The following is a 15,185-nucleotide window of genomic DNA, read 5'->3' as shown; positions in this document are numbered from 1 at the left end:
ACCCTGATGATGCTAACAGCACCTCCACCTCCACCTCCACCTCCACCTCGTACCACCCTTTCATTCATTATTTTTCTATAACATCATGCTATTTTATTCTGGACATGAGTAGAACAAGGCTAGTTGTGACCTACGAGAAACGCTTGCTCGCTTGTTTTCTAGTGTGAAATATTATGCGACTCACAATGCTGAAAGCCATAAAAGGTATCAATCAGTGGTACATCATGATAACCTTGGAAACAGAACTGAACACACACACACACACACACACACACACACACACAGATAATGAAAAACCTTTACTCAGGGTTTATGACTCATTAAAGTCCCAAAAAAGCACTGGTTAAAGTAGTAAATTACCTGCTACTAGTCTCCGTTTCTTGCTTGGGTTGCACAATCTCTTGCATCTTGTGATTACATCATCACAATATTCTTCTTATACAGATTAGAAACACGTTTTGGAGCTAAAGCAAGAGCTCTATCCGAAAGATCATATGAATGATCAGACAGTAGTACATGTTAATTTACATTTTCTCTCACAAGGTCTATTGCTGTTCTTCCCCCTATACAGTATATCCGAGTGAGACATATTTCTTACTCGCTGAACACTTTATTCTGAAACCTGCTCATTTCCAAGACAGAGGAATCTCATGGAAACCGTGAGACCGTGGCATGGTTGTTGGGCTAGATTAAGTATTTCAGAAACTGCTCAGATTTGCACATACAACGTTCTGAAAACGTTAGACAGTATGTTGGGGGGGGACGGGACGGGACAAATAATGTATTATTAGCAGCACAGTTGTGTGTGGAAATGCCTTGTTGATAGGAGAGATCAGCATCTCAGCATCTTTTGAAGAACATCTCGATCCTTAAGGTGGATGCCCTACACCAGAAGGGTTAGGTTCTACTGCTGCTAGTCGGGCAGAAATGCAGCAAAACTGGACAACTTGTAGCCTCCGATGTAGAATTCCAACATATAAACTATAATAGCTACAAAACACTAAAAATACATATCGTCGCTGTCAGGCGGAATCCTCGTAGCTCCAAAACCGTTACTTTTCAGGTAATAAAAAAAACGCCGTACCTTATCTACAGTGCACAGGGTTTAGTCCGCGCTAAATTACTGTCCTCAGACGAGCACCAGAACTAGCGGGGGTCAAGATTTTTTTTTCTTTGAGCCCAGTGTTTTGAAGACATTTACCTCAGAAGACGTGTTGATTCGTTGCGACTCTTCTTGAGGAGAAATATGACGTGAAGCTCTCCCTCGGAGTGAGGAAGAGGTGGACAGTTGAAGTGTCCAATGGAGTTATGAGATTTGCGCTCAAGCTATTTTCAAGACTTTATTGGTTAATAACTTGTAAAAATAACAGACCCACGTGGGGACTGACCAATAGCATCATTGGTTAATAACTTGTAAAAATAACAGACCCACGTGGGGACTGACCAATAGCATCGATATGTGAAAAAATAGGAAATTGACCAAATTTGGACATACGAGGTTTCCGCCCGACAGCGACGATATTTAAAAGTGCTAGAAATGGAGGTGAATACATGGCCGCCATATTTGTATCAAGACCTTAACACTGGAGAGAAAATGATATACATATATATACACATAAGTATAATATAATTTGGAATGATTTGATTTATATATTAGATTATGAACAAAAAATGCTGCAAATCTGGTAGCTGACTTGATTTGGTTTGATGCTACGAACCTGTTGTTTAAGGAGATAATGAATAGTTAAGAAACTTCCAAAAGGCAAAGCGTCTGTAAAGAATAATTATAATAATTATAATAAAATAATCAAGCTCAAGTCAGCTTTTCGTAGCGATCAGTCAGAGCGAATGTGCAGGCTGTCTTAGTCATCCGGTTCAATGGCTTTTATTTAACAGCTTTGCACCTCACACACCTGCTCCAAGAGCAATATTAAACATCCTGGACCATCTGCTGCTTCCTAATTCACTACAGTATTGTCCTGCCTCTGTTCGTCACACATGACACACGCTGTACGTGACTCCGCCTACCGACGAGACTCACTGCAGGCAGGTCTGGACTCGTCTAAATCAAGCCACCTTTCTTAGCTCTGTCTTCCTGTCCTGCTTCCTCATTCTCTCTCTCTCTCATTCTCTCTCTCTCTCTCTCTCTCTCTGCCTTCATCATTCTCCTGCTGACCGTTTCTGTCGCTGTCAGCTGCTTTCTCTCATCCGTCTATGTGCCATCACTCGTTTTCTCTCTCTCTCTCCATCTCTCCCTTCCTGACTTGCTGAAATCTCTGCACTCGATACATCACAATACACCGAGTCAGTGTGTCAGATGTGTCAATGAAGCATCGGGGCCACACGGGTGGCTTTTTGGCTGCCAGCGGATTTCTATTTCTAAACTTTTGATCAAAACAGCTCTTTTTCAGAACAGTCAGCCGGCAGGGATGCATTTCAGGTCGCTGCGAATATTCGCTCGATGCTTCCGGCATCATTTAAAACACATTTATTCCCCACCAGAAAATCATTTGCGAAACTTGAATCATAGCAACGGATTAAAAACTTGAGCATTTTCCCAAATTCAAACAATGAGTAGATTAATATGATCAGTTTATTAATTATATATGAAATAAAATAAATGCAAAAGTTGACCCAAAATGCAGTTATCCCTGTTCAGCTTATATAAGTGAAAGTGACGTGACATACGGCTAAGTACTGTATGGTAATCCAAAGTACCTACTTACCTTGGCTAAGTACCCATCCAAAGTGCACAAACACAGCAGTGAACACACACACACACCGTGAACACACATCCGGAGCAGTCGGCAGCCATTTATGCTGCGGCGCCCGGGGAGCAGTTGGGGGTTCGGTGCCTTGCTCAAGGGCACCTCAGTCGTTGTATTGCCGGCCCGAGACTCAAACCCACAACCTTGGGTTTAGGAGTCAAACTCTCTAACCATTAGGCCACGACTAACTAAAGCATTTCTAAACAAAACAAGACATTACCCAGACTTTACAGAAGACTACATACATTCCAAGAAAGCAGCCATTTTTAAACTATATCATATAATATGGGGTCCCACAGTAGCACCATTTAATCAATGTTTATAAAGAATATTTCCAGCGTTGGAAATAAATCTGTTTCTCCGCTTCTCAGTGTTGCAGCTAAATGAGAATTTTCAACCAAAGCTTCTGAAATCCAGAAGGAAAACACGAAGAGTACTACCTCGGGTCACAGGGAGCCTGTGCCTATCTCAGGTGTCATCGGGCATCAAGGCAGGATACACCCTGAACGGAGTGCCAACCCATCGCAGGGCACACACACACACACTCTCATTCACTCACGCAATCACACACTACGGACAATTTTCCAGAGATGCCAATCAACCTACCATGCATGTCTTTGGACCGGGGGAGGAAACCGGAGTACCCGGAGGAAACCCCCGAGGCACGGGGAGAACATGCAAACTCCACACACACAAGGTGGAGGCGGGAATCGAACCCCCAACCCTGGAGGTGTGAGGCGAACGTGCTAACCACTAAGCCACCGTGCCCCCCCCTTGCATTAAATTATTTAATTTTATTTAAAATTGCATTTTATTTAAATGACCTCATTTTAAATATTCTACAATGTAAACATCTAACTGTAGAAGTACATTTATGTGAATTAAAAAAATAAAAACATTTGTTTTAAAATATGTTTTTTAGCTATTTATGTTTTTTTACACAGTCCTAATTGTACCTGCCTTTAATCTAACACTTATTTAGAGTCGCATTAAGATCAATGAGTTCCACCTTTCCTTCGCAATGCTGCATCAATGTGTTTTGAGTTTCATCTGCCACCAGTACATTGTCACCAATATTTGGCAAATAACAGTGTAAATTTCAGTTTCTTGGCCCAAGATAAACCCAGAGGATCTTAGTGAATGAGTCATGCTCTGCAGATCTCATTAGCACAAAAGAAAAAAAAAAATCCCCAGGAAGAGCATAGCATAATTATATCTACTGGGAGTTCACCTTCCTGTTTCCTAATTTAGCTCACGAATATGACACATCTGATTGACTTGTTCGTACAACCCCTCCCTCCTAGCCTCACCCTCTCATTTTTTTATTAATGAATATTAATTGTCAATGATATATTGTAATTATTATACGGTTGTTCGAATAAAACATCCGAAACATCCCTCGGTGGCACGCCGAATAACCTCCTAGCCCGTGCGCAGTAATTAATCGAGTTAGCGACAGCAAAAGCGCTAGCCTCATTTCATTTGAGCGCGTACGCCGCGTTCAGGAGACATCAAGGGACCTTTTCATGATCGTAACTGGATTAAACTGGCGAAGAATGTGTTGGAGTGTTAAATGCGATCTGCTCGTAATCTGATTTGTCTGTCCTCTGTGTCTTTGCTTTATTTACGAGGAAGAGAAAACGTGTTGGTCTGTCTGACAAATTAGAAGCTTACGTAAAGCTGAGAGGATTAGGACGCTCCCCTGCCTGCCGAGGTGAGAAACTCGGGCTGTGTAGCTTTTCCGCTCTTCACTAGAATGAGGTTTCGCAATATTATACAATGTGGTTTGTTCACTTCAAATGAACTCGAAAGCCAGTTTGCATTAAACTCTTATTTCTGTCAGGACCACTTTGTCAAATGAGGATTTATTAGATGATATGCATACAGTTAGTGTTGGCGGTATGGTTCTGTTCTGGGCAGGAACCCACGTGCCCGTCCGTGCGCATGCATGGTCCGAGCGGGAAGAGCAGCAACTAGAAAATAGAATAGACCACCCGTATAACAGAACCATTAATCATGCATAATCATGGATAAATAATTAATTAAATAATTAGAGAGAGGAAGAAAAATATGTGGAGATTTAAGATGTGACTGGTACAATGAACACAGGTTCTGGCATGGTGGAGTCGGGGTTGGGTTGGAGGAGGGAGTTTAAGTCGCAGCAGCAGCGACGCGCTAGAAGCGGCTCAATGAATGGGAATTTAAATGGTCGGGTAATAGGAAGTCGTAACCGGATTGGTGCGCGTCGTGGACAGCTGATTACCAGCTGATGCACGCTTGACGACGTGACCTGCCAGAACTAACGCGATGCTTGATTTCTGTTTCAGTAATTATATCTGAGGTTCAGTGTTTGACAGAGTTCCCCTGGAGCAAGGTGGTGTTATCTTGCTTTGGGAAGCAAGTTTATGACCTTAGTGCTCGAGCTTTCTGACCCTTTGCATCAAATAGAGTTGTGCGGTGAGTCTATTTTGGCTCAGGGAACTCAATGGCTTTGTGATTATGCAATGAATTTCTCATCATCCTGATAGTGTGCAAGTTGATGCCATCACTTCATACTTTCATACATTTTCATTGATACTGCTGGTTTGTCTGAGAACACAGAGCCAGTGTTCAAACAGAGCCAAATATCTCACTCACTCACTCATTTTCTACCGCTTATCCGAACTACCTCTGGTCACGGGGAGACTGAGATAGGTGTCATCGAGCATCAAGGCAAGATACACCCTGGACGGAGTGCCAACCCATCACAGGGCACACACACTCTCTCATTCACTCACGCAATTACACACTACGGACAATTTTCCAGAGATGCCAATCAACCTACCATGCATGTCTTTGGACCGGGGGAGGAAACCGGAGTACCCGGAGGAAACCCCCGAGGCACGGGGAGAACATGCAAACTCCACACACACAAGGTGGAGGTGGGAATCGAACCCCCAACCCTGGAGGTGTGAGGCGAACGTGCTAACCACTAAGCCACCGTGCCCCCCGAGCCAAATATTTGAATAATTTAATTCAGTTTAGTTGGATTCAAAGTTGAATCAAAGTTGAAGCAATTGAACCAGGCTAACCTCGCTTAGGTCTCGGGGATGTGGTAGCCTAGTGGTTAAGGTGTTGGACTACCAATCGGAAGGTTGTGAGTTCGATTCCTACGTCCACCAAGCAGCCGGGCCCTTGAGCAAGGCCCTTAACCCTCAATTGCTCAGTTGTATAAGAAAAATTAAATAAAATGTAAGTCGCTCTGGATAAGGGAGTCTGCTAAATGTAACGTAAATGTCTTAGCGTTCATTTTGCTCAGATGCTCTTAGACCAGAATTTTGGTCCAAACCCCCAAGCATCTGCTGTGTTTTCACCTTAAAAACCAGACTGAGGATAAAAACAGACCAGGTTTGACCCAAAACTTCTTAACACCGTTTATGTTTAAGCACACTCTTGACTCAGGTGAGAAATTTCTCAGATCTGTTCCCAAAACATGCTGTTTTGTTTGTGTAAACCCAGAGAAACAGTAATAATGTTTAGTCTAGGTGTCTGACATACAGTAGGCACTATACCTTTTTATTGAAGATTCCTCAGTAACACTATGAATAATGCATTACAGTCTTCGCTAACACTAACAGTTACCTCATTTTTTGGCCTCGTGCTTCAGTCTCCAGTAAAACCAGACTTATAAACCTAAACAATTAATAGCTTTGTATAAAAATCCTCGAATGATTCCCAAAACAATGTTAAAAAAATACGACCATGCTCTGTCTCCCCCGTATAACAGAAGCTATCTGTAGTCTTCAGTGGTTTCATTTGCTATAAGAAAAGACCTAAAAGCCTTAAGGTACAAGCTCTGAAAGAACCGTAAATTCAAAACAAGCTACATGTCTGACATTAAGAATGCCTGCAGGTCTCTTTTGAAGGTTACTGTGCTCTAGCTGTAAAATTTGCCTATTATACTCCGTACTTTCCCACTCTTTCTTTTGCCGCAGACAGATTACTGCGGCCAACAGCACAGTCTGGTACCCTAAAGTGTGAAAATACATCTGTGGGTGAAATCGAGACTTTCTACCCAAAGCACATGCACATCCGCCTATGGCGAAGAATCCAGGCTTTCTAGCCAGTGCATAGGATGGGTGTTTTTCCTTTAGTCTCACTTGAGATCATTTGCTTGGCTGGATCCTTGTAAAATAATCAAATGGACTAGTGGACAATTAGAATCAATGCCACACATACGTGATGCAGATGGCGTGGGTAATTTTTTTTACAGATAAAAGCTTATAATACCCTATAAGCTTGTTTAGGTGACTGTACAAATGTGCAACTGCTTGAATCTTCAGTATTCTGAGATTTATTTTAGTTGATGGATTTAAATGTTTCAAATGAAAGCAGAGTTAAAGATTATTCTTTTTATATGCTTCTCTTTAGGTTTTTCTGTTTCTCCTGCTTTCGCCACAGACAGATTATTGTGCCCAAAGTCACCGTCTGGTACCCGATACTGTGTAAATACATCACTGGACAGAATTAGTTTTTTTTCAGTCAAGGCGCCTACCACCCCCAGATTGAGGCTTCTGGCACCGAAGCTTCAATCTGGTCGTCCACTCAGAAATGTGGTATCCACTGTGTTGCCATTTGGCAAGTTTTTAAACACACCAGTAAATGTTTCTTCTAGTTTAATGCCCCATAATTTCCATGTCAGTGGCTATACCAAGATATCAACCTATCAGGTCATAACTTCTGGATGGATAAACAGCGTTTCTCCAACTCGATCCCACCAGATGGACCCATAACGGTTTTTTGATACGCAGTCCCTTTCCAGGATGAATAACGTCAGTCCATGACATCTGGACTGAAATATATTCAATTTCACACCCAAGTCTACAGTGCTTCCTAGAGCCAAGGCGGCATCTGCAGACTGAGCTGCGGCCTCTTTTATCTTATTCTGCTTCACAGCAAGAAGAACAGACCCTGCTGTGTAGGAGCTCAGAGTCCAGATGTAGCTTTCTCGCCAGAGAGACAGAAGGTCTGCTCCATCTCTGGACTCAGCATGGGGAGGTGAAGAGCCCACAACCTTTCCAGCATGTGACTAACATGGGTCGCTGTCGGAGGCTTGAAGCGGTTCACTGTGATGCTGTAAGTACTGAGCTTGAAATAAATAAAACTGGTAGGTGCTTGGGCAATGTGGGGAGTTGGAGATTCGGTGGGCAGTCAGTGGGATATTAGATTATTTTACATGCGGAAAAGTAGCAAAGTTTACTTTCTTTCTTCCTGTTCTAGAAAAAAAAGAATGTGTGCATATCAACTTTTCTAGTGTCTACAGTATATCTTCACTACAAGAAATGAGTAACAGCTTCCCCATTGTGCTTGGTGGTAAGTGTAAAACCATTTACATACACACATTCTGGTTTCTACTGCTATTGGCTTGAACAAAATGCTTTAATGCATTTACACTGACCCGTTAGCCACTGAGGATCGTTAGCCTAGTAAATACTTAGGATCCTTAACCTGGTAAATACAGTTAACCGATGGTAACTATATACTTATCTAATGTTAGCCATGCAATATTAGAGTTTTTATCACGTTTACAAACTTAAAAAAATTCCCCATTAACTTGACAGAAAGTGACAGCACAGAGTCAGCGGAACCTTCCAGCGAAAAAATCTAGTTGAGAGATTAATAATGTGAGATGGTGTTCAGGCTTCCAGGGGTATCAGTTCAGTATCAGCTCGAAAACACCTACGTAAATGTCAATCATTCCAGACTCGTATGTCATTCGGATCATCTGCCTGTTTTATTGGGGCCAAAATTAGATGACTGCTCTTTTTGTGTATATATATATATATATATATATATATATATATATATATATATATATATATATATATATATATATATGTATACAAAAAGAGCAGTCATCTAATTTTATATATATATATATATATATTATATATATATATATTTTATGGGATAACTCTTTTGAGTGATAACCGACACGCTCCGATGTTAAAAGGCAGAGTGATTTATAAAAGGTTACAGATCTGCTTTTATTAAGAATCTCTTAAATCCATGTACACTATGGAATTATGAAGCCCTTCATAAGCCAAGTTATGTGGAGTGCTCGAAAATATGAAAATATGTAGTGCGTGGGATTCTGTAACTGAGAACTTTATATACATATACGTGTGTGTGTGTGTGTGTGTGTGTGTAACAAAGAATAAATAAAACAATTCCTGAAAGAGAGACCGTATAAAATAAAGTGTTTAATTTAGCCTTGCCTGGCCTACCAAGCTGTATTATATTATGCTATTTAGCCCCCTTCTGGAGTTACTAAAGGGAATCATGTAACACTTTGCATCCAGCATCCATTTACAACTCTAAACCTACCCTTAAATTCATCTTACTCACCAGCAACAGTAACCTTTGCTGTGCGGCTGACGATGGCCCCAACACCCTCTAGAGTGGCCAAACACTGGTAGGCTCCTTCATCCGGTCGGTGATGACGTGAGTGCACAACATTCTGCACTAGAAGGGATCCGTTGGCCAGCTGCTGTCTCCGCTCGTCCACCACCGAGCTCAGCAGCACGCCGTCCTTCTTCCAGGAGATAGAGGGAAGGCCACGGTCAGATCGCGCCTGGCAGTCCAGCTGTAGTACACCACCTCGTATTGTTACCACGTCTTGCGGCTCCAACACGAAACGCAACTCTACAAAACTGCGTGGAGCCTGAGAACCTGTGGAGAAGAGACCAAGTGTAAGTGTTGTGGTTTAGGTTTGAAGATTGGGTGCCACAAGATTGGCTACACTTGTTGGACCTTTTAGCTAGAACTTTAACCTTTAACTGAGTCTGAGGTGGGATACTACAGACGACCGGTCCTGTGCTGTGAACCCAGGCTGTGAAGTTGGAATAATCCGGGATCAAAATGCCCCAGCACCTGTCAAGGGTTAAAGACTTTCCACAAGAACCCAGTACTTTAGTACTTGGTAGCACTTGGTTAGTACTGGGATTTAGTACTCCTGCATTATGCATTCTCTCTCTCACTCACTCACTCACTCACTCATTTTCTACCGCTTATCCGAACTACCTCAGATCACGGGGAGCCTGTGCCTATCTCAGGTGTCATCGGGCATCAAGGCAGGATACACCCTGGACGGAGTGCCAACCCATCGCAGGGCACACACACACACACACACACACACACACACACACACACACACACACACACACAGACACTCAGACACACACACACAGACACTCAGACACTCAGACACTACAGACAATTTTCCAGAGATGCCAATCAACCTACCATGCATGTCTTTGGACCGGTGGAGGAAACCGGAGTACCCGGAGGAAACCCCCGAGGCACGGGGAGAACATGCAAACTCCACACACACAAGGTGGAGGCGGGAATCGAACCCCCAACCCTGGAGGTGTTAGGCGAACGTGCTAACCACTAAGCCACCGTGCCCCCCCCCGCATCATGCATTCATCAACAGCAATTCATTATCATTAACATTCTGACTAAGCCTCGAAGCATTATCAGACATTTTTCCATAATTTGTATTCAGTTCTTGAACGGGATTTGCAACTGACATTGAAAAAAGCATTAGCTTAGTTCTATCAGATAATTTAATGCAAAAAAAAAGTGTGTAGCTCAGGGCAAAGATAGCGATCAAATGCTGTTTAGCAAGTACATGACTCAGATCAAATTCACCTGTCTATATGCATTTTATTCTCACATCAGGGTTACAAGGCCAACTGAAGTGGAATGTGCTAATTTGCCTACGCTATATATACACAGATATTATATACTATGCATTATGCATGATGAAACAGCAGAATTGCCTGCACTCCAAAACAATTACAGCATCAGAGAGGTGCGAGTATTAGGTCAGTACATTTCCAAGGCTGTTATTATATAAGGCAATCATTGCTTTGAGTTACACAAAGCCGAAAAATGGCAACAGAGCAAGCAGTTCCTGCTTGTTCTATTTTTTTTTTTCCTGCTTTAAATTGTACTCATCCTTCTACTGGGTCATTCAAAGGACAGTTAAAAAAAAATGCACTAGTTTGATATATAAAAAAAAAAGCAGCAGTTGGTGTGAACAAATGATTTTATGTGATGTGCCATGACAGGCAGGGATTCGGGGCTGAAGAGGCCTGTACAAACTAGCCTGGAGTGCAGCTCCATCTAACATCTCTGATTCAACCATTGGGGAATCATGTGTCCACTGGAGAGTTGCAGATCTGTCTTATCAAGTAGTACAGTTTGGCCATTTCATTTCATTTCATTTCATTTCATTTCATACACAATATATTTCTTCATGTGATTATGGCAAAATTGTAACAGAGAAGTTCATTACTCTTTTGTTCTGTGAGGATCACATTTACATAGAACTGCTTTAAACTAAACGCAAGTACAAAATTCATTGTGTCTAACTAGGTTTAATCAATTTGACCAATCAGCAACATTCCACAAGCTAGCATTTGACCAAGCGGCAAAATTCCATAAGATACCATTTAACCAATCGGTAAATTGGGGGGGCAACGGTGGCTTAGTGGTTAGCACGTTCGCCTCACACCTTCAGGGTTGGGGGTTCGATTCCCGCCTCCACCTTGTGTGTGTGGAGTTTGCATGTTCTCCCCGTGCCTCGGGGGTTTCCTCCGGGTACTCCGGTTTCCTCCCCCGGTCCAAAGACATGCATGGTAGGTTGATCGGCATCTCTGGAAAAATTGTCTGTAATGTGTGATTGCGTGAGTGAATGAGAGTGTGTGTGTGTGCCCTGTGATGGGTTGGCACTCCGTCCAGGGTGTATCATGCCTTGATGTCCGATGACACCTGAGATAGACACAGGCTCCCCGTGACCCGAGGTAGTTCGGATAAGTGGTATAAAATGAGTGAGTGAATCTCCTAAGAGATTCAAAATCTTAGATTCACTCAAATCTTAGATTTTGAATCTCTAGGAACAATTTAGGTCCTGCTCTAGAATAGGGATGGTTCAACAGAACCATCCCTATTCTAGAGCAGGACCTAAATTGTTCCTAGAGATTCAAAATCTAAGATTAGCCTTGATTTCTACAGTGGAAATCTGCTTCAGGGTCTTTCATTCATTCTCTCATCCATGCTCCCTGGATAGTCCACCAATGTATTACAGGTTCCTTATGAGTCTGGGTTTCTGAACAAGTTCCATAAAATGCAGTTTTGCAGTATACATACAGTATGTAACTGTGCAGAGGAATCAAAAGGAAACGTCAGAGAAAGGGTTTACAAAAGAAGATGGGAAAAGGCACCAGAGAAGCAGGCGTGCACATTTCAGTTTGCTTTCCATGTTTGTCCCTCTGTTAGTTATGGAAGAACAACAGCTATAGGCAGTTCCAAAAATCAGGAAGCTTAGAAGGCTAATGTACAACATGCACAATCGTTTCAGCCATTCTTTTGTCTTAACCTGCTCTGTGACAGACTTCATCGCTTCCTGCTAACATTTTAAACAAGCTACTCGCATTACATACGAAACGCCTGAGCAGCGGCACAAAAAGGACACGAAGGTGGAGAAGTTTCGCAAATTTTAACCTTTTGGAAGAAAATACCACCAACTCTGTTTTTTTTTTTTTTTTTGGACTCATCAAACAGCATCTTCCGTCGATAGTCTTTATGTTCATGCCAGAAAGCTTCCCCATGGGATTTTGCACTCTTCTTTGGGAAGGCATTTTAAAAAACCGAGCTTAGATACAAAGGCAAGGCCAGAGAGTGAGGAAGAAAGAAACCATGGAAAAAGACAGAGAGGGAAAAAAAAGAGGCAGAAAAAGTGACAAAAAGAAAACAAAAACAACAACAAAAACAACTCACATGTCTAGCTTTACCTCATCCTACAAAAACGCCAATGTCTCGACTTCCCAAGCAGATTTATGTACAAGAGCCAGTGAAAAGATTTAGCAGGAATCTGATTGGACAATGCTTGAGATGGGAAGAGCATGACCTCAGGAATACAGTCCTGAATAAGCGCTGAGAGATTAAAGGCAAGAAAGTGCCTTTCTTTGTGTGTACTGTATGTGTGTAAGAGCTAGAATGAATCCCAGCTCACTTCACTCTTCACTTTGATGTAGATGTCTCGGAGCTCCCTCAGGTTCAAAGTTCACTCGAAGGTCAGTTTTCATGCCTATGGATCTAAATCAGTCTGAAAACACGGCGTACCTCTCGGTCCTGATAGAGTGCAGATACATCGTTCTGAAGTGCTTTTTTATCAAATGCCAGAGAGGCTTTTCACTGCAACGCTACATGAGCGGGAAAAATTCATAGAGCAGAACAATATTCAATAAGAAATATTGAAACAAGTCGATCACGATGATTCAGTGATCATCTACACTCTAAAGTAACGTCAGTCGATCGCTCATTTTACAGGCTGCTTTTGTAAAAAAATGGGTATTTTGACACCAAACATTCATTTAATTTCAGATATTTCAGGCTGTGTTTATGTTTTGGTTTGTTATCGGTCTCATCATGTCATTGGTCCATTGGCCTGATGGTGTTCAGGGCCTGTTGTAGCCTAGCGGTTAAGGTGTTGAGCTACCAATCGGAAGGTTGTGAGTTAGATCCCAGGTCCACCAAGCTGCCACTGCTGGGCCCCTGAGCAAGGCCCTTAACCCTTAATTGCTCAGCTGTATGAAAATGAGATAATGCAAGTCGCATTGGATATAAGTGCGTCTGCTAAATGCTGTAAATGTAAATGTAATGTTCACCTGTTCTGTGTCATTTCTTCATTTCATAGAGAAGTCGCATCACCCTTCTATTAGGTCCATAGTTCTGTAGACCCTTGAGTCTTTTCCTACTTATCTTTGTCTGCTTGTGTTTAGGCTGTGGATTATAATTCTTGTATTTACCCCAGTAAAACACGCAAACGTGAATTTAAGACACATGCGTCGTGACTTAACTTACTGCACATCAAATAAAACAACATGTCGTGTTAGCATTCTCGATACTTAACAGCTAATAGCTGGTGTCTTCTAATTGCTAAACGCTAATAGTTAGTAGTAGTCTTTCTTGCACCTTGGTTAGTATTTTGTCTTTAAAGGTAAATAAGTACCCAGCAGGTCAAGACCACAGGAAACCAACCCTGGACATTGAGAATCCTGTCCTGCACATGTTGCTCATGTTGTACATGTTGCTCTTGCTCTAATACACCAACTTTAACTGTTGATTGAAAGCATCATTATTTAGTTAGGTTGGATGAATCAAGTATGTTTAGAGAAAGAAAATCTAAAATGTAAAGGACAAGGTTTGGGAGCCTGTGGTCCCAATCCTGGTAACCCCAGGTTTTGGCCCCCGATATCCTGGTAACCGATTGGACCAGAGTTCCTCCATGAAATACCGCTGTAAAGAATCACAAAATCCCATTTTTGTAAAGATCACATCTCCTATAATGGATAATGTTAAATAATTCAACATTTAAGCCGCTCATATGTTTATTTATTGTGTTGTCATTTTCAGAGATGACGCTTGTGAGTGTGAATACTGATGTCCATGACTACGTGCTAGGTGCACAGGGCTTTAAAAAAAAATTCTATCCGTGTGTGTGTGTGTGTGTATTGTGAAGTCATCAAGCTCTTTCCTCTATCTGCCCTTTGATATCATCACATCTCTTTTATCTCTTCATTATGGGCTGTGTCACCATGGTTACCACTCTTCTCCACTCTCTTTATCGATTCTTTTCCTCAACACACACACACACGCACACACACTCACACTCATGCACACACACACACACACACACACCAACAGTTTGCGACTTCCACTTTAGCCACCAGCTTATCTCAACAACTTCATCACTGTGGACCTCCTCGTCCTATTAACCTGTACACACACACACACACACACACACACACACACACACACACACACACACGCTCAGTCGGGTGATTTACACATTCTCTTTCAAACGTCCTCTGGGTGTGCAGACAGCCAATCACACGCTCTGATGTTATCGTCGTGTATGGAATCCTGCTTCCTCCATTTACACGCGTCCTGTTCCTGCTATCCTAGAGTAAAGGCGCTCATGCTAACCTGTCTCCTGACATTTTCCCATGGTGGGCCACTCTCTGCTCTGTCTTTCTGTCAACCCGTCTGTCCTTGTCTGTCTTGTTGTGTGATTTTGCTATCCTCAATTAACAGACCTTCCATTTAACTCCCCTTTGACTCCCATCTCTGGCCCAGTTGTTCTGTACTTATTCTTCAATGTGCTTTACCCATCTATTATCTTTTTACTGGCTTTTATCCTGCTTGCCATTAAAAATGCAGTAGTTTCCTAAGTACCAAGTACAGTAGATGCTTGTGATCTGCCCTAAGCTCTGAATTATGGTTAAATGTACAGTAGCATCCATATTGAATCTTTGTTTGGTTTGCCACTCAGGAGGAACCCTTTCTTTGACCCCAGCAGTATCAGCG

At 42.2% G+C, this 15,185-nt stretch overlaps 1 protein-coding gene across 1 annotated transcript in view; it reads right to left on the bottom strand.

Annotated features, from left to right (window-relative positions):
* dcc (DCC netrin 1 receptor) overlaps positions 1 to 15,185 on the bottom strand; it is a 255,376-nt gene that overhangs the window by 161,881 nt on the left and 78,310 nt on the right. Inside the window, exon 2 of the mRNA XM_060863587.1 lies at positions 9,156 to 9,479. Within this exon, the coding sequence (XP_060719570.1) occupies positions 9,156 to 9,479 (324 nt within the window). The remainder of the gene's footprint in view (positions 1 to 9,155; positions 9,480 to 15,185) is intronic.

This window comes from Tachysurus vachellii, chromosome 26, assembly GCF_030014155.1.
Source record: "Tachysurus vachellii isolate PV-2020 chromosome 26, HZAU_Pvac_v1, whole genome shotgun sequence".
NCBI lineage: Eukaryota > Metazoa > Chordata > Actinopteri > Siluriformes > Bagridae > Tachysurus > Tachysurus vachellii.
Note: the sequence above shows the minus strand (reverse complement) of the source record. Positions and strands in the feature narration are given on the sequence as shown.